Raw genomic sequence first — 19,716 nt, forward strand, 5'->3', positions numbered from 1 at the left:
AAGCTCTTTAGTTCAATTAGATCCCGTTTGTCAGTTTTGGCTTGTGTTGCCATTACTTTTGGTGTTTTAGACATGAAGTCCTTGCTTATGCCTATGTCCTGAATGGTGTTGCCTAGGTTTTCTTCTAGGGTTTTTATGGTATTAGGTCTTACATTTAAGTCTCTAATCCATCTTGAATTAATTTTTGCATAAGGTGTAAGGAAGTGATCCAGTTTCAGCTTTCTGCTTATGGCTAGCCAGTTTTCCCAGCAGCATTTATTAAATAGGGAATCCTTTCCCCATTTCTTGTTTTTGTCAGGTTTGTCAAAGATCAGATGGTTGTAGATGTGTGGTATTATTTCTGAGGGCTCTGTACTGTTCCATTGGTCTATATCTCTGTTTTGGTACCAGTACCTTGGTGTTTTGGTTACTGTAGCCTTGTAGTATAGTTTGAAGTCAGGTAGCGTGATGCCTCCAGCTTTGTTCTTTTGGCTTAGGTTTGTCTTGGCAATGCGGGCTCTTTTTGGGTTCCATATGAACTTTAAAGTAGTCTTTCCCAATTCTGTGAAGAATGTCATTGGTAGCTTAATGGGGATGGCATTGAATCTATAAATTACCTTGGGCAGTATGACCATTTTCACAATATTGATTCTTCCTATCCAATAGCATGGAATGTTCTTCCATTTGTGTGTGTCCTCTTTTATTTAATTGAGCAGTGGTTTGTAGTTCTCCTTGAAGGGGTCCTTCACATCCCTTATAAGTTGGATTCCTAGGTATTTTATTCTCTTTGAAGCAGTTGTGAACGGGAGTTCACTCATGATTTGACTCTCTGTTTGTTATTGGTGTATAAGAATGCTTGTGATTTTTGCACATTGGTTTTGTATCCTGAGACTTTGCTGAAGTTGCTTATTAGCTTAAGGAGATTTTGGGCTGAGACGATGGGGTTTTCAAAATAGACAGTCATGTCATCTGCAAACAAGGACAATTTGACTTCCTCTTTTCCTAATTGAATACCCTTGATTTCTTTCTCTTGCCTGATTGCCCTAGCCAGAACTTCCAACACTATGTTGAATAGGAATGGTGAGAGAGGGCATCCCTGTCTTATGCCAGTTTTCAAAGGGAATGCTTCCAGTTTTTGCCCATACAGTATGATATTGGCTGTGGGTTTGTCATAAATAGCTCTTATTATTTTGAGATATGTTCCATCAATACCGAATTTATTGAGAGTTTTTAGCATGAAGGGCTGTTGAATTCTGTCAAAGACCTTTTCTGCATCTATTGAGGTAATCATGTGTATTTTGTCTTTGGTTCTGTTTATATGCTGGATTACGTTTATTAATTTGCGTATTAATTTGCGTATGCATCCCAGGGATGAAGTCCACTTGATCATGGTGGATAAGCTTTTTTTCTGTGTTGCTGGATTTGGTTTGCCAGTATTTTATTGAGGATTTTTGCATCGATGTTCATCGGGGATATTGGTCTAAAATTCTCTTTTTTTGTTGTGTCTCTGCCAGGCTTTGGTATCAAGATGGTATTGGCCTCATAAAATGAGTTAGGGAGGATTCCCTCTTTTTCTATTGATTGGAATAGTTTCAGAAGGAATGGTACCAGCTCCTCCTTGTACCTTTGGTAGAATTCGGCTGTGAATCCGTCTGGTCCTGGACTTTTTTTTGTTGGTAGGTGTTAATTATTGCCTCAATTTCAGAGCCTATTATTGGTCACTCAGGGATTCAACTTCTTCCTGGTTTAGTCTTGGGAGAGTGTAAGTGTCCAGGAATTTATCCATTTCTTCTAGGTTTTCTAGTTTATTTGTGTAGAGGTGTTTATAGTATTCTCTGATGGTAGTTTGCATTTCTGTGGGATCGGTGGTGATATCTCCTTTATCATTTTTTATTGAGTCTATTTGATTCTTCTCTCTTTTCTTCTTTATTAGTCTTGCTAGCAGTCTATCAATTTTGTTGATCTTTTCCAAAAACCAGCTCCTGGATTCATTGATTTTTTTGGAGGGTTTTTTGTGTCTCTATCACTTTCAGTTCTGCTCTGATCTTAGTTATTTCTTGCCTTCTACCAGCTTTTGAATGCTCTTGCTTCTCTAGTTCTTTTAATTGTGATATGAGAATGTCAGTTTTAGATCTTTCCTGCTTTATCTTGTGGGCACTTAGTGCTATAAATTTCCCTCTACACACTGGTGTAAATGTGTCCCAGAGATTCTGGTATGTTGTATCTTTGTTCTCATTGGTTTCAAAGAACATCTTTATTTCTGCCTTCATTTTGTTATGTAACCAGTAGTCATTCAGGAGCAGGTTGTTCAGTTTCCGTGTAGTTGAGCAGTTTTTAGTGAGTTTCTTAATCCTGAGTTCTAGTTTGATTGCACTGTGGTGTGAGAGACAGTTTGTTATAATTTCTGTTCTTTTACATTTGCTGAGGAGTGCTTTACTTCCAACTATGTGGCCAATTTTGGAATAAGTGTGATGTGGTGCTGAGAAGAATGTATATTCTGTTGTCTTGGGGTGGAGAGTTCTGTAGATATCTATTAGGTCTGCTTGGTGCTGAGTTGAGTTCAATTCCTGGATATCCTTGTTAACTGTCTTGTTGATCTGTCTAATTTTGACAGTGGAGTGTTAAAGTTTCCCATTATTATTGTGTGGGAGTCTAAGTCTCTTTGTAAGTCTCTAAGGACTTGCTTTATGAATCTGGGTGCTCTTGTGTTGGGTATATATATATTTAGGATAGTTAGCTCTTCTTGTTGAATGGATCCCTTTACCATTACGTAATGACCCTCTTTGTCTGTTTTGATCTTTGTTGGTTTAAAGTCTGTTTTATCAGAGACTAGGATTGCAACCCCTGCCTTTTTTTGTTTTCCATTTGCTTGGTAGATCTTCCTCCATCCCTTTATTTTGAGCCTATGTGTGTCTCTGCATGTGAGATGGGTCTCCTGAATACAGCACACTGATGGGTCTTAACTCTTTATCCAATTTGTCAGTCTGTGTGTTTTAATTGGAGCATATAGCCCATTTACATTTAAGTTTAGTATTGTTATGTGTGAACTTGATCCTGTCATTATGATGTTAGCTGGTTATTTTACTCGTTAGTTGATGCATTTTCTTTCTAGCATCAGTGGTCTTTACATTTTGGCATGTTTTTGCAGTGGCTGGTAGCGCTTGTTCATTTCCATGTTTAGTGCTTCCTTCAGGGTCTCTTGTAGGTCAGGCCTGGTGGTGACAAAATCTCTAAGCATTTGCTTGTCTGTAAAGGATTTTATTTCTCCTTCACTTATGAAACTTAGTTTGGCTGGATGTGAAATTCTGGGTTGAAAATTCTTTTCTTTAGGAATGTTGAATATTGGCCCCCACTCTCTTCTGGCTTGTAGAGTTTCTGCTGGGAGATCCGCTGTTAGTCTGATGGGCTTCCCTTTGTGGTAACCTGACCTTTCTCTCTGGCTGCCCTTAACATTTTTTCCTTCAGCATCGGTGAATCTGACAATTATGTGTCTTGGAGTTGCTCTTCTCGAGGGGTATCTTTGTGGCATTCTCTGTATTTCCTGAATTTGAATGTTGGCCTGCCTTGCTAGGTTGGGGAAGTTCTCCTGGATAATATTCTGCAGTGTGTTTTCCAACTTGGCTCCATTCTCCCCATTCCTTTCAGGTGCACCAATGAGATGTAGATTTGGTCTTTTCACATAGTCCCATATTTCTTGGAGACTTTGTTCATTTCTTTTTGCTCTTTTTTCTAAACTTCTCTTCTCACTTCATTTCCTTCATTTGATCTTCAATCACGGATACCCTTTCTTCCAGTTGATCGAGTCGGTTACTGAAGCTTGTGCATTTTTCACGTAGTTCTCGTGTCGTAGTTTTCAGCTCTATCAGGTCATTTTGGTGATTCTAGTTATCCATTCGTCAAATCTTTTTTCAAGGTTTTTTGCTTCTTTGCAATGGTTTCGAACTTCCTCCTTTAGCTTGGAGAAGTTTGATTGTCTGAAGCCTTTTTCTCTCAACTCGTCGAAGTCATTCTCCACCCAGCTTTATTCTGTTGCTGGCGCAGAGCTGCATTCCTTTGGAGGGGGTGAGGCACTCTGATTTTTAGAATTTTCAGCTTTTCTGCACTGCTTTTTCCCTGTCTTTATGGTTTTATCTACCTTTGGTCTTTAATGATGGTGATGTACAGATGGGGTTTTGGTGTGGATATCCTTTCTATTTGTTAGTTTTCCTTCTGACAGTCAGGAACCTCAGCGGCAGGTCTGTTGGAGTTTGCTGGAGGTCCACTCCAGACCCTGTTTGCCTGGGTATCAGCAGCAGAGGCTGACGAAAAGTGAATATTGCTGAACAGCAAATGTTGCTGCCTGCTCATTCTTCTGGAAGCTTCATCTCAGAGGGGTACCCGGCCATGTGAGGTGTGAGGTGTCATCTGCCCCTAGTGGGTTATGTCTCCCAGTTAGCCTACTACGAGATCAGGGACCCACTTGAGCAGGCAGTCTGTCAGTTCTCAGATCTCAACTTCTGTGTTGGGAGAACCAATTCACTTTTCAAAGCTGTCAGACAGGGACATTTAAATCTGCAGAGGTTTCTGCTGCCTTTTGTTTGGCTATGCCCTGTCCCCAGAGGTGGAGTCTACAGAGGCAGGCAGGCCTCCTTGAGCTGCGGTGCCTCCACCCAGTTTGTGCTTCCTGGCTACTTTGTTTACCTACTCAAGCCTCAGCAATGGCCGGGGCCCCTCCCCCAGCCTTGCTGCAGCCTTGCAGTTAGATCTCAGACTGCTGTGCTAGCAATGAGGGAGGCTCCGTGGGCGTGTGACCCTCCCATCCAGGTGCAGGATATAATCTCCTGGTGTGCTTTTTGCTAAGACCCTTGGTAAAGTGCAGTATTAGGATGGGAGTGACCCGATTTTCCAGGTGCTGTGTGTCACAGTTTCCCTTGGCTAGGCAAGGGAATTCCCTTCCCCCTTGTGCTTCCCGGGCGAGGCGATGCTTCACCCTGCTTCGGCTCTCTTTCAGTGGACTGCACTCTCTGTCCTGCACCCACGGTCCAACACGCCCCAGTGAGATGAACCCAGTACCTCAGTTGGAAATGCAGAAATCACTCGTCTTCTGTGTCACTCACTCTTGGACCTGGAGGCTGGAGCTGTTCCTATTCGGCCATCTTGGAACCCCCCCTCCTCCCCCACTCCCAGCTTTATTTTTGAGATGGAGTCTGGCTCTGTTGCCCAGGCTGGTGTGGTGCAGTGGCGCAGTCTCAACTCACTGACACGTCTGCCTCCTGGATTCATGCAATTCTCCTGTCTTTGCCTCCTGAGTAGCTGGTATTACAGGCACACGCCACCAGGCCTGGCTAATTTTTGTATTTTTAGTAGAGATGGGATTTCACGATGTTGGGCAGGATGGTCTCAAATTCATGACCTCAGGCAATCCACCCACCTTGGTCTCTGAAAATGCTGGGATTACAGGTGTGAGCCACTGTGCCTGGCCCATTGTAGTTTTTACGTAATTGTGTGGATCAGGAATTTTGGAAGTTTGCTTAGGTGGGCATGAACTGGGGCTGCTGAGGCTGGAGAATCCACCTCCAGGAATATTTGTTTATTTGCAGATGTGGAATTTTGGTGCTCCTTTACCTCAGTTTCTTTCCTTGCAGTATCTCGTCTTCTAGAGCCTCTTCCTGTTGCTTAGATATTTCACAACATGGTGGTCTCATGGTGGTCATACTTCTTATAAGATGGCTGGTTTCCAAGAGGGAGCTTCATAATAATGAGTTATACAAGAGTGAGACTTTCAAGAGGCAGGAAGAGAGTTCTAGCCAGTTAGGCTAGTGCTTCTGCCTTATTGTATTTATCAAAGCAATTATAGGGGGCTCACCTAGACTTGAGAGGATAGAGAAAGGCCCTCTGCCTCTTGATACAGTAGTGGCAAGTCATGTTGCAAAAGAGCATATAGTTAGGAGGTATGATTGTAAACACCTTTGGAAATATGGCAGGCTGAACCAGGATGCAATTTCATTTTTTCCGAATAGGTAACCAGTTGGCTCAGTACTATTTATTGAGCAGTCCATACTTTCCCATTGATCTGTAATGTCTGCTCTATCATAAATCATGTTTCTAAAGAGTAATGTTTATTTGTTTTGATTTCTCTTTGTCTAGACCCATGATTTGCAACTGGGGGCCATTTTGCAGAAGACATTTGGCAATGTCTGGAGAAATGTTTGGTTGTCACAACAGGTGTGTGTGTTGTGTGTAGGATGCTACTGACATCCAGTGAGTAGAGGCCAGGGATGCTTTGCACTTAGCAGCATCCCCCAGTGCACAGGACAGCTCCCCATAACAAATAACTATCCTGCCCTAAATGTCAACAATGCGGAACTTGGGGAAGTATGGTCTCTGCCATTAGTATTGCCCTATTATGTTAGTCTTGATATCTGATAGGGCAAGTCACCTCACTTTGTTTTTTTTCTTTAAGAATGTCTTATTTTTGGGCCTTTGCATTTTCGTATAAATTTTAGAATCAGTTGATCTTGTTTCTTGTTTTTTTTTTTTTTTTTTTTTTTTTTTTACTTTAGAGATGGGGTCTCGCTTTATTGCCCAGGCTGGTCTTGAACTCCTGGCCTCAAGTGATCCTCTCATCTCAGCTTCCCAAGTAGCTGGGACTACAAATGTAAGTCACTGTGCCTGGCTTGGAATAAGTTTACCATGTTTCATAAAAATTTTTATATTAATGTTTTTATTAAATTTTCATTGTAACTATGTATCTTCATGGGGGAAACTTAACATTGTATGATATGGAATCTTATTCACTAAGCTGCGCACAGTGGCAACTACTTGTAATCCCAGCTACTTAGGAGGCTGAAACAGGAGGACAGGAGGATTGCTTGAGCCTGAGTTTAAGATAGAATCTTATTTACCAGCATAATATAGCTATCAATTTAGTTCTTCTTCAATGTCTTTCAATAAAATTTTCTAATTTTCTTTTTAGGGGGCACACTGTCTTTTTTTTGCATAAATTTTTATAATTTTCTTTTTTCTTTTTTTTTTTTTTTGAGACGGAGTCTCGCTCTGTCGCCCAGCCCAGGCTGGAGTGCAGTGGCGCGATCTCGGCTCACTGCAAGCTCCGCCTCCCGGGTTCACGCCATTCCCCTGCCTCAGCCTCCCGAGTAGCTGGGACTACAGGCGCCCACAACCGCGCCCGGCTAATTTTTTGTATTTTTAGTAGAGACGGGGTTTCACCGTGGTCTCGATCTCCTGACCTTGTGATCCGCCCGCCTCGGCCTCCCAAAGTGCTGGGATTACAGGCGTGAGCCACCGCGCCCGGCCAATTTTCTTAAAAACTTTGATTTAAGATATGGCTTGCAAATCCTTTGTGTAAGATTTAATTTGGCTTGCAAATCCTTTGTGTAAGATGGTTTGTTCTCTTGGCCAGTTGTGAAGCTTTTAAATTAGTTGCTTTCCTCTTTTGAGCCTTAATTTCTCTGAGTGAAAAATGTGGCATTTGAACTGGATCATCTTTAACAGTTGAAATATTACATTATTAAAATGTTAGGTTTAAATTACTAACTTTCAATGCCCAAAATAAAAGTACTCCACTGGAGGGAGCTCTTCTGCATTTTTTCTCAGGCAAAGTTGTCAGACTGCTGTGAAAATAGATAGCACATCTTCTGTTGGTAACTGCAGATGTTACTGACAGCAAAGATCTCATCTTCTTAGTGTGGAGGAAAAAAGTGATTTCCTGGTATCTCTTCAATCACAGTTTTACACGTAACAAATTCTACTTTGGTCTTTGGAAGATATTACTTTTTTTCTGGTTATGGGAATATAAGAAGCATCTTTTTGGACTTAGGAGAAAATTTATGGGTCATCCAATTTAATTCCTTCATTTGACAAATAAATGAATTATTATTTAGAGAGACTTATACTTTCTAAAGACACATAGACAGTTTGTGAGAAAGCCCGGAACTCAGATCTGAAAATTTTTGTGTCATAGTTGAGGGGATGAAGTGGGAGAGTAAACAGAGGGCATTAGTGGTGGGATGGGAATAGGGATTTTGTTTAGTTTTGAATGAACTGAGAGGTGGATGATCTGTGAACATATCCTATGTGTATGTGAATGTGTGTGCACATATACTTGCATAAATGCTGTACTTTGTCTGGAAATGGGCATTTGTTGGGATTGTTGACTTGTAAGAAATATAATTGGACTTTTATAAGCCACCCTTTATTTACAAAGAAAGATGCTTTGGCTATAGAGATTCATTTAGTTTATATTTTGGAATCTTTTGGGAACACCTGCCTTGGTAACTTGATTACCAAACTGTAAGCTATCTTTAACTTGATTCAGTGATTTCTCTTTTTTTAACCGACCCCAAACTGATGTTTAAAATAGTTCTTGGATATTCTTTTCAGAAAAGATGAAATGCAACTTTTCTCCAGTAGTCATTCCTTTTCAAATCTATTGTGACTGTTTTTGAAACGTTTCTCTATTTGAAGATGAGAAATTATAGTTTTTGTCAACCTTCAGAAGTTCATACTTGGGACATATTCCTGCAAGAAAAGGCAGATTAACAAGAGAAAAACGAGCAGGTTTGTTAATGTGTGCAGTGCACATTCCATGGGAGAAAAATAACTAGATGCAGTGCCTTAGAGTCCCAGCTTATATCAGGTCTTCAACAAAAAGCAATAAATTTTAGAGAAGCATCAGGACACATGAAAGCAGTTTAAGGCTTCCAAAGACAGGAAAGTGTGGGAAAGTAAATTTATGGGGAAACTAATAAAGTCTGCTTAGATTCCTCTGGTGCAGTCTCTAAGCTGATAAAGGTTGTAAAGGAGAATTTACATACTGTTTTGAGGCAGGAAAGAGGGAAAGATCAACTTTTTGTCTTTATATTAATAATTCTCCTGCTCTTAGAGGAAAGAGTGCTTTTCTGTATTTGCTTCAAAAGGCCTTTAGATCCAAAAACTTATGTCAAAGAGGAATATTTTGAGGTGACACATTCTGTTTCCTTTAGTACTCTTGTTTGTGATTCTCTGGATTCACCTTCATATAAACTTCCCTTGAACACTATAGACATTTTATAATTCTTTATTTCTGCATTTGCTTTGAGATAAGGTCTTTCGTTATTTGTATGATTTTTTTTTCTATGGATAATATGGATTAAGCTGTTATTTTGGCTTAAGTAAATAAAAAGTCAAAATAAAAGTCAACAACCTACTGCCTTTTATATCAACATTAAGAACTAGAGTTCTTACATTGCTTTTGCAGTGCAATGTAATGCATTGTATCCTTTTCTAACAAGCCTACAGAAAAAGATTCTCTGATAAAAACTATGTATTCAATCACCTTTCTGTTATTTACCAGGTATGGTATAGAGCAGTTTTAAAAATTAAAATTTATTTAGACTTTTAGGTATTAGTCCAAGGAGTGATGCTGTCAATACACAGGAAGGCTAGGAACAGGGGAGAGTGTGGAAGGGCAGAATAAGGACATGGCCACTTTCTAGCTCCTTCCAAGATGGGTTTCTAGACCGAAGCTCCAATCTCAGTGTGAAGTGCTAGATATTCAATGGAAAAAGGATTAATCTTTATTAGAAATAGTAATACAAGTGAAAATTAAGCCAAATGATTTTTGTGTTAATGTATTCTTTCTTAGCAAGTATTACTGAGGATTTCTCTACCAATAATTTCTATATGCAGCTCACCATGTATGCATTTTGGCTGGAGTTATGAGGCAGTAAGGATTTTAGCTCAGTGAAAGAAATGGCTTAGTCTAGCATCTCCTTAAGAACCTCTTTGATCATGGACATCACATGATAAGAGAACAAGTTTTGTTTATTTATTTAAAAATGTGCCACATATTCAATTCCTGTTTTTCTCCATAAATGTTATTTGATGGGCATAATGAATGAATATTAAAAAGAAAACCATATTATTGTTGGGTACAATTAATCATGTGTAATAATTTGATTAAGTATGAGCTCATTTATTATCTGAAGTTTGTAATTACTGTATAACTTTACAGGGACACAAAAGTGGAGACTATTGTTAAAATATCTGTGTCTCCCACTGACTGCAGTAATAGAGAATTTCTTCTTGGGTTTTAGATTTCCTCCTTCTTCACCCCTGAAACCATATCCAAAGAAACCCCCATACCAAAAGGATGTTATTAAGTTTCCAGAATGGAATGATCCCCCACCAGGCACTTCACAAGAGAACATCCCAGTGAGGCCAGTTGTGATGGTAAGTGCCATAACTGAAAGACAGAGGGGCTGGCAGCAGGGAGAATCATCCATGAACTCTTAGGCTTGGTCTGTCTCTCTGTGGTCCTTTATGAACAATAGTTTAAAGGTACTTCAAAACAAAATCATACCTGCCAATAGCCGGGAGACCGGTAACAAAGAAAGACTGACTCTTGCAGTTTTTCACTCTTGCATGTAAATAGTTGTTGTATTGTTTAGGGCAGCAGTCCCCAACCTTTTTGGCACCAGTGATGGGTTTCGTGGAAGACAATTTTTCCATGGACCAGGGCTGCTGGGGTGGGGATGGGGGTGGTTTCAGGATGATTCAAGTGCATTACATTTATTGTGCATTTTATTTCTGTTATTATTACGTTGTAATATAGAATGAGATAATTATGCTACTCACCATAATGTAGAATCAGTGGGAGTCCTGAGCTTGTTTTCCTCCAACTAGATGGTCCCATCTGGGGATGATGGGAGACAGTGACAGATCATCAGGCATTAGATTCTCATAAGGAGCACACAACTTAGATCCCCCAGATACACAGTTAACAAAAGGGTTCACGTTCCTGTGAGAATCTAATGCTGCGGCTGATCTGACAGGAGGTGGAACTCAGGCAGTATGTGAACAACAGGGAGAGGCTGTAAATACAGATGAAGCTTCACTCACTTGCCCAACGCTCACCTCCTGCTGTGCAGCCTGGTTTATTATAGTCTATTAACTGATACCAGTCTGTGACCTATGGGTTGAGGACCCCCGGTTCGGGGAATAACAAGAAAAAATATCTACATGTTCTGTACAGATGAAACCATCCATTTTTTCCCCCTGAATATTTTCAATCTGTGGTTGGTTGAATGCAGAGATGCAAAACCCATAGATATAAAGGGTCAATTGTATATGGCAGCTGTTTTTGTATGTTCAGACTGAGCAGGTTTTTGTTAAAACTCTCTTGTAACCGCCTTTTCCTGTATGTTCTATAATTTATTACTCTTTTTCCTCTTTGTCTCTTCCTCCTAAACTTTGTTATTATTGCCAGTTGAGGGTAAGAAGATTAGGGCATGGAATATTGTGGAATAGCCCCTGACCAAATATATAAACAAAGGTAGATTCTTCTAGTCTTGGAAAACCTAAGCTCATTATAGAATTGACTGCCTCTTTTTTTTTTCACATTTTTTCCTTAAAATATCCCCAGTAGAAGACCACCAGGATTGAGGTAATGCTAAAAAGCAAACAAACAAAAAAAACCCTTTTCTTCCTTTTGCCATCTTCAGCTGTCCTTGTGGAGCCTTTTGCAGATGCCTAAGATTTGGGGGCTACTTTCAAACATTGCACTTACTTGATATTTGCTTATAAAAAAATAGACAACCCTCAAAAGTAATACATTTTAATTTCATTTTCAATAATCAATCTGTACTGTGTGTGAATTTAGATATGTATTCCTTAATTTTTAATTAACAAACTTTTATTTCACTGCTATGTCACTGATTCGTTGAAACATCCACAGGGAAAATTAGCTAGTTAATGCCATACTTATTGCCATAGCTCTTTTGTAATTCATGAATATTCATTTATAATGTGACCTAGTCTTAAGAATCACTCTTTGCTTCTCTGAGGTTCATGCAAAGAAAGTTAGTTTATGTTTCTAATTATTATTTTAAATCAAATTACAGGTGACCAAATCAAAGACATTTCTCATAAAAATCACACCACCTTATATTGAAATATTTATTCTCTCTCTTTCTACTGTTTCTCCTTCCCTCCCTTCTTACATCCCCCTCCATCAGAATTCTGAGATGTGGTACAAGCGTCACAGTATTGCTATTGGAGAGGTTCCAGCTTGCCGTCTTGTCCACCGCAGACAGCTGACAGAGGCCAATGTAGAAGAGATATGGAAGTCTATGACATTATCATAGTATGTACATTTGATATTAATGAGAAATTTTAGAGATATTGTTTCCTATTTTGCTACTTCTTCACTCTCTGCATATTTAATTTTCTGAAATTGTATATAAATATCTCCACTTTGCATTATTTGCAGTTGTGCTCAGTCAACATAGTTTAGCGGAATTCTGGGGATTATCTCCTGCTATTTACATAATAGGAGTTTAAAAGTTCTTAAGTGTAATAAAATACATAATAGAAAATTTGGTCTCCTAGATATTGATGTACTATTCGTATAAAGTTAATCATATACAGCAAAATTTTGTTTCTCATGAAGATATGCTAATAGTAGTTTCTTATCATTGGGTAAGTTAGTTTTTGTGTTGTAGTAATTTTACTTACAAAATTACTTTCTTGTCATTTGGCGTATTACTAAATCTGTGAAGCAAAATGTTAATAGCAAAAGGATATCTTTTACATTTGTTTTATTGTACTCCATTTCTACCCTTTTTGTCCCACAAAGATTGGGTGCAGTGCATGAAAATAAAGCATTATGAAGATTGATTTTTTGTAGTACCAAGTTTTTGAGTAAATATAATATGAAAGAAAGAACTAATTAATATAATTACTTATCTTTTAGTTTACAGAAAATTCTTGGCCTGGATTCCTTAGAAGAAGTTTTAGACATCAAACTTGTCAATTCGAAGTTCATCATCCATAATGTATATAGTGTTAGCAAGCAGGGAGTTGTTATTCTTGATGACAAGTCAAGTAAGTGCATAAACATAATTTTGTTACTTATTGACACAATATATTGGCTGCATAGGTCCATCAGCTCCTGTTTGACCCTTCCCTAAACCCTGAATAAGTTTGTTCCTTCATTACATATATTCTTTCTAATACCTTTTAACAAATTGTTTGGATTAAGGCAATGTCATAGGAAGATGAATATCTAGGAATGAGAGCCTCAGCAAAATCCTTCTAGAAGCTAGTTCAGTGTTAGCCACCTTGGGCATTAAGTGGTTCCGTATTCCCAGGGAGATCTCTGAAAAGTGAGAATATTCAAGACATAACTAAGAGTTTGAGTCAGTTTTTAGGTGGGCCCTGGGATCTGATTGCTTTTAGAATTCACACTTACATGTTTGTTTTGGTTTCTCTGTGTTAGATTTTCTGGAATAGTCTTGGTTCTTTTTAATAAGGTAGTTTTTAAAATATTGATGTTGCTTTTTCATATTTCCCACCCTGGGCCAGTTTACAAATCAGAAAAACAAAACAAAATAAAACAAAACATATAACAGCCACCTAACCTGGTTTTTGATTTGTACAAATGTGGTTAGGGTACTGACAGTGGACCACAGCCCCCACACTGATTTTAAATCTTTCTGTGGATAAGGACCAGATTTGGATGGGCTCATTGATTTGTTCTTCCTTTAGTTCAAACCCTCGATGCTGGGAATTGGCTGGAACTTGATGATCTTTGGATGTGAGAAGATGGCATAATATTTTTTGACTTTTTAGAAATATGATTAAATTTAGGGCGGGAGGCTCCTGGGAAGCAGACAGAATATAGCAGAATAGCTTGAGCAGTGGTGAGAGGGGAAGAGATTTTTCTAGGCCATGTTTGCTGACAGGAGCAGAACCTGCAGAACCTATCTTCAGACCTGAAACACTTCTCCGTTTATAGTCACTATATAAGGAATGGAGAACAATGAGAATAAATTTGTGGTGACTTTATGAGTTGTGAAGTTAATATCAACATACAAAATTAAGTTCCATAGAAGGAGGGGGAGAGTGCAGCCTTTGAAATGCGTCTAAAATTCCTCCACATTCTCTGAGTGTAACAAATTAATACTTTTAGTTATCAGTTAGATGATCAATCATCTTTCATTTTATTAAGTAAGATCTTAAGAAAGAAGAGAGCATCTACAAGGTTCGTTAGATCTAACACAATTCATCAAGTGTCTTTGCAGTTTTACAGAAATAGAGAAGGTGAAGTGGCAGCCCGAGTGCTAATCCATCTCATCAGATGTCTGTGGCAGGGCCTGGAGGGAAGAGATTCTGTACCAAATGGTTCAGCTGGGATTTTTTTGTAGCAATGTTAGGTTACTGTTATTTAAAGGTTGTCCTAATACTAATAGCCTAACATTAATATGTAAGTGGAACTTTCTTGGCCTAAAGCATTTTGAAAATGGAAACATGTAAAATGATACTTATATTGCACCTACAGAATTACCCTTTTTGTGGGGCTGGTGGTGTTTGGTGAACTCGTTTCACAAATGTGTTTGATGACTAATATTTTTTCTTTTCTTTTTCTTCTTTTAATTCTTAAAATAATTGGTTTCTCTTTTGGTTTGTTTGGAGCAAACTGTGTGTGTGTGTGTGTGTGTGTATATATATATTTTACTGTAGCTTTAAAAGGTGCATTGTGTCCTTAGAGAAATCTGTAGGCATGATTTATGTAAGCACATGTTGTTACTGCTGCCAAGGAAAGATTTCCATCTTTTAAATGTTCTAATTACATAAATTGGTGATTTGTGATTAGCAGATATGGTTCACATTACTTGTGCAGGTAATGCATTCTTATGATACCAAGTATGTATATGATTTCTTGAGTTATATGGAATTGAATTAAAATTTTCTTCTTTTTATTTTTCCTTCAGAAGAACTTCCTCATTGGGTGCTGTCAGCTATGAAGTGTTTGGCAAATTGTAAGTACTAATTATCTGACAGTTTTGTGAAATTAACAGAAATTAGTGCCCTAAATTAGAAAAAATTTCTGCTCAATGGCCTGAACATTGATTTGACACCTGTGAGACTGGCAGTTAATTATTTTGGGACTACTGTGCTTTTAGTGATAAATTTGTGACTTAGTGAAAGGACTGAATTCTAGAACAATTTTAAAGGGGTTTAGTACTTGTACTTTCTAGTAGATCCATCCACACTAGTTCTAATTGCTTCATCACAGGATGAAGGATGGTTTGGAAGGAGAAGAACCTGCATGTAGAGAAACGAGAAAGACTATTCCAGTAATTTGGATGTTAGATGACAGGGCCTGGACCACAGTGGTCCCTGTGAGGATATTTATAGGTATATGAAATCCATTTCATAGGCATGTGATTTCGAGCATTGAATATCATAGGTACTGTGAAGGCATTAGTTGTTATAGTATCTCAGAAACGCTACCATTCTTCTGGGAATTTTCAGACGGGTTAACCCAAAGAAGGGATTTTAATGATCAATGACTTAACCCAAACAAGTAATTTTGATGGAAAGAGTTCCGGTTCTTTTGGCTGACTGATAATAGTGATATTTGGTCTGGAGTGCCTTTTGAGTCTCACAGATACCACAAGGTAGTAGTTTATTTTCCTTTCTTTTGTACAGGACTAGCATTACATATATAGGTGTAAATTCTCTTTAAATTCGTGAGTTAGTAGACCCTAAAATATGGGTTTAGCTGGAATTAATTTTGTTTGATTATAGAATGAAACTAAAATAACTCTTAAGCTTAATGTGGGGAATCTTAGTGGTAATATATGGAACATGATCCTATGATTTTGAATAGCCTTTTGAATGAGTGTTATTCATTCTATACTATCCTTCTGTATATGAATAGTAACCATTAGTTTGTGTGAATCCTAAGTTTCTCTGGGTTTAATTATTAAAATTTTCATTGGTTTTTGGTTAAAATTTTGGAACTTCTGAGTTGCAGAGTACTATGGTCTTAGTAGGGGAAGTACTTTTTATTCTTCCTGCTCAGGCGTTTGAAGTAAATGAAATTTAAATTGCATCTTTGTCTAGGGTTGGAAATGATGAGATAGAAAGTATAAATGGGAAGTTAAACTTCCCATTTCCGAACTGGCAAACCAAGGATTTAGAAGTTGATCAGCTAGGAATGAACATAGGAAGCTAGTATAACCAATTTAGCCTGTAATATATTGTAAAATACATAGTAAGATGTTTATGATGTTGAATTTTCAGTGATGACTGAAATGTAGTAAAGAACATAATTTTCCTGCAAGCAACATGTGCACCTAAAGCCAAAAAACTTCTACAGAAAGCTTAGAATAACTCTTAATTTCTTATCAATGGAGAGCAAAGATGTGAGGGGTGAATTATTAATGATCTTCATGTGTGTGAGGTGGAATGATACTAGGTGGCAAGTGCTGGGAAAAGGGAACTTGTCTTACATGTATCAAGTACAATGCTTTGTGAGTGGTTGGCATATCTGTAAAGATGTTTATGTGTCAAACAAATAAAGGTGGCCAAAGGGCAAGATTAACCTTTTGAGTAACTTTATAAAGTCTATGTTTTCTGAAATTACTGTTGACCCTCAAAATCTACTTTGAGTCCACCAAAGTCACGACCTGTTTCTTGTCCGTCCTGTCCTTGATAAGTCCAGATTCGCGTTACAGTCATCTAAAAGGGAACAGAAAGGATAGGCTGATTGTATGGTATTTTGAAGGCCTGTTGCCTCCTTTTCTGTTCGTGTGCTGCTCGCCTCTTTCTCTTCAGGCCCATCTGTGTTTATTGTCACACCCGTGTGCACATGGGCCTGTATACATTCATTGTTGGCCAGCCTCAATGCTGGTTACATAAATGCAAAACCAGGTTAACTGTGTTTTTCTTCTTTGCACATGTCCAGGATTCAATAAAAAATAGATACAGAAAAGTCAAAGCATTTCTTTTCCAGAATCCGTCAGCAATAACATTTATGAAAAAAAAATTTATTATTATTAAAGTTCAAGATAACTGAGAAAGAAAATGTCATAAAAATATGGCTTCCTCTCATAGGGCTCACTATGCACTGTTTTTTTTTTTTTAAACCTTTAAAATTTTTTTGCATATTTCTAAGAAGGATGATGAGATGTTCACAAAGGGGTACAACTGCTTAGAATGAACCACATACTTATCCTGCCAGGGAGTAATTCTAGGCAATGTGTATTGCTTGCTGAGACATATCAACCTAATTATTTTAATTGATTAAGCTTGGGATATGTCAGAGGACGAGGCAAGCAAAATGGCAACTACCTTTGCTGCTGGATTCATGTGGTACCACACACATAGATATTTCACAACATTCATTATTTTAGCCAATCAAATTATTTTATAAGAAGAGAACAGAATATTGAAAGGTAAGAGAGTCTTTAAGGACGATGAAAAAGCCATTTGATCTTGTCACGGTGACCTCAAAATGTGAAGACCTGGAATGCTTTACTGCCCTTTTTAACTTGATCCCCTTTCTTTAGTTACAGAGATTCTGTAGGAAGAATTTCCTTTCAATTTATCTTGGCTGCTGCTTTTGTTCCTCTGGGGATAGAGGTCTATTTGGGTACAGTTGTTTAGTCTTCTGCTGGGCCAGAACTAGCCAATGCGGATGTGGTCCTTTCTTCCATGCTGTAATGGAAATAGAGAAGGCTGGCTACACTGTTCCTCATGGGACCACTTGCTATTTTCCTCAAGGTGCAGGCAGCTCCAGTTCATCTCTCAACTTGGCATTGTAAATCTGTGGTCTGTGGATGGATTGGTGGGGCAGTTGTTGCCAACTCTGTAGATAAATTTCTTGCTCCTCTTTGGGCCATACACAAGTGGATGTTTTCCTTGCTTGTTGCTGGAGTAGGGTATGGTTGGGAGCAGGCCGTTTAAGGGTTTCAGTGGTTGCTTCAACTTTGCAGTATGACTTTGCTTGATAAACTGTCTTTTGATGGTTGGTCAGGGATCAAATAGAGCGTTTATAATCAGAGTGAATCAAGACAAAATATAAAATCCCCTTTTAAGGATTTAAGTTTAAATATTTATTAGTCTGAAATAGAGGCAGAAATTGATTATTTTGCTCAACTCTATGACTGTAGGATTTTATAATATAGCAATGATGAAATAATGAAAAGCTTTAAAAATTGCTTTATAACTTGTCTATTACAAATGTGAACTAATTGTTATCTTGGTAAACTTTATTAAGACTAGGATAATGTTGAGTATTTCAAAGAAAATTATCATTGTTTACATTTCATAAAAATGCCTTTCAGAAGAATTTTTTTAAAAAGACAGGTTTCTTTTAAAATGGAAGTAAGCGGGTGATTTTCTTCATTGTATTATAATAGATTTCAATTTAGACACAAAGCATATGTGTGTAGGCAAAATATAAAATGTCTATTTAATGAATGTCAATGTAGAATGCCTATTTAATTAATGTCAATTTTCCCCATAAAAACTTTTCTGTATATGTTAAATATCTGAATATCTGTACATGCCACACATATTCACAGAGAATAATACTTAGAGGTAATTACTCCATTAATATTTCTCTTTCACTCTCTTTTTGAAAATAGGGCCCAACTGTTCTGATTTGAAGCAGCCTATGTACTTGGGATTTGAAAAAGATGTCTTTAAAACCATAGCTGATTACTATGGTCACTTGAAAGAGCCTCTGCTTACATTTCATCTTTTTGATGCTTTTGTCAGTGTACTGGGTAAGTTGGAATAGAATGAACATATATATGCATCACTGATATTGAATCGTTTTATTTTTCACTATCTTGAGACTTCCATTAGCCAAAGCTCATACCATTTTAAAAATAAAAACTGATAGAGTATTTGGCATAGCGAGAGTCTTGTTCTGTTGCTCTATGAAGAAGTAAAAAAAGTGGTTAAGCTCTATTAAGAAACTCAAAGCAAGGACCAGTAGGTTTTGTTTCTTAAGAAAGAATATAATATGTTGTATGTCATTTTTATTCAAAAGACTATTAATTTTATTGGCAGAGGAGAATGTAAGTTTGACATTTACTATTGCTGGCTAAATCTATTATTCTGGTTATGACTTCATGAATAGTCAAGTGTGGGAGGTGTATTTTCATTTAGAAATCTAACTTTTTTTAATAAAAGAAACAGATTTTTGTAGGACTTTGTAATTTGAGACATATAAAATAAATATATTGACTTTATCATTCATTAAAACTTGTAGCTATTCCTCATATAGATTTATACTTTAGAATTTACACTGTGAAAGAAACATGGTAGAAAGGAAAGCAACATTATTGTTATAGTTCGTTCTGATACTCCTTTCTTCTTGGAAATCAGATTTTCTTGTTCTTGTAATTGTTCATTAAGTATTATTGTTTTCTTGTCAAAGGAGCTTTAAGGACCAAATTATTGTGTGGGTATCATATTCTGTTAGGTAAAGTTGTAGGAATTAGCATACTTTTGTTTTTGAATGTTGTTGGGTTTAACCGTCTTACCCTTTCCCTTCTTTTTCCTTGCTTACTCTTCCTCCTCTTCCTTCTCTATGTCTTTCTTTCATTTTGGAAACTATGGATGCTATCCTTGTATTGTAACAAAGTATCAGCAATGTGTGAATAAGTTACTTGATCTCATGAGAAATACTTTGGATTTTAAGCTTTTGTAGATTTCCTGATAATAACAAAATACAACAATTATCAATCATGTAAATAAAGAGTCAGTGTTTTCCGACAGAACAATATTGGAACAAATTAAAGGATTAGGCCTATTACTGGGTTTTGAGACTACTGGATCTTCTTGGTATTTTTGTTCCAACTAAGGAGAATTGAGGGCCCATGGACTTGTGAGGGTCATGCCTAATGATGAATATATGCTTATGGACTAATTGGGTAGATTCCTATTACAGCCACTGTA

General features: G+C 37.6%; 1 protein-coding gene across 1 annotated transcript in view; it reads left to right on the plus strand.

Annotated features, from left to right (window-relative positions):
* DEPDC1B (DEP domain containing 1B) overlaps nucleotides 1-19,716 on the plus strand; it is a 117,216-nt gene that overhangs the window by 41,682 nt on the left and 55,818 nt on the right. The window contains exons 3-7 of the mRNA XM_050794378.1: nucleotides 10,053-10,188; nucleotides 11,973-12,100; nucleotides 12,710-12,840; nucleotides 14,730-14,777; nucleotides 18,396-18,536. Coding sequence (XP_050650335.1) covers nucleotides 10,053-10,188; nucleotides 11,973-12,100; nucleotides 12,710-12,840; nucleotides 14,730-14,777; nucleotides 18,396-18,536 — 584 coding nt within the window. The remainder of the gene's footprint in view (nucleotides 1-10,052; nucleotides 10,189-11,972; nucleotides 12,101-12,709; nucleotides 12,841-14,729; nucleotides 14,778-18,395; nucleotides 18,537-19,716) is intronic.

The sequence above is a fragment of the Macaca thibetana genome, chromosome 6, assembly GCF_024542745.1.
Source record: "Macaca thibetana thibetana isolate TM-01 chromosome 6, ASM2454274v1, whole genome shotgun sequence".
NCBI lineage: Eukaryota > Metazoa > Chordata > Mammalia > Primates > Cercopithecidae > Macaca > Macaca thibetana.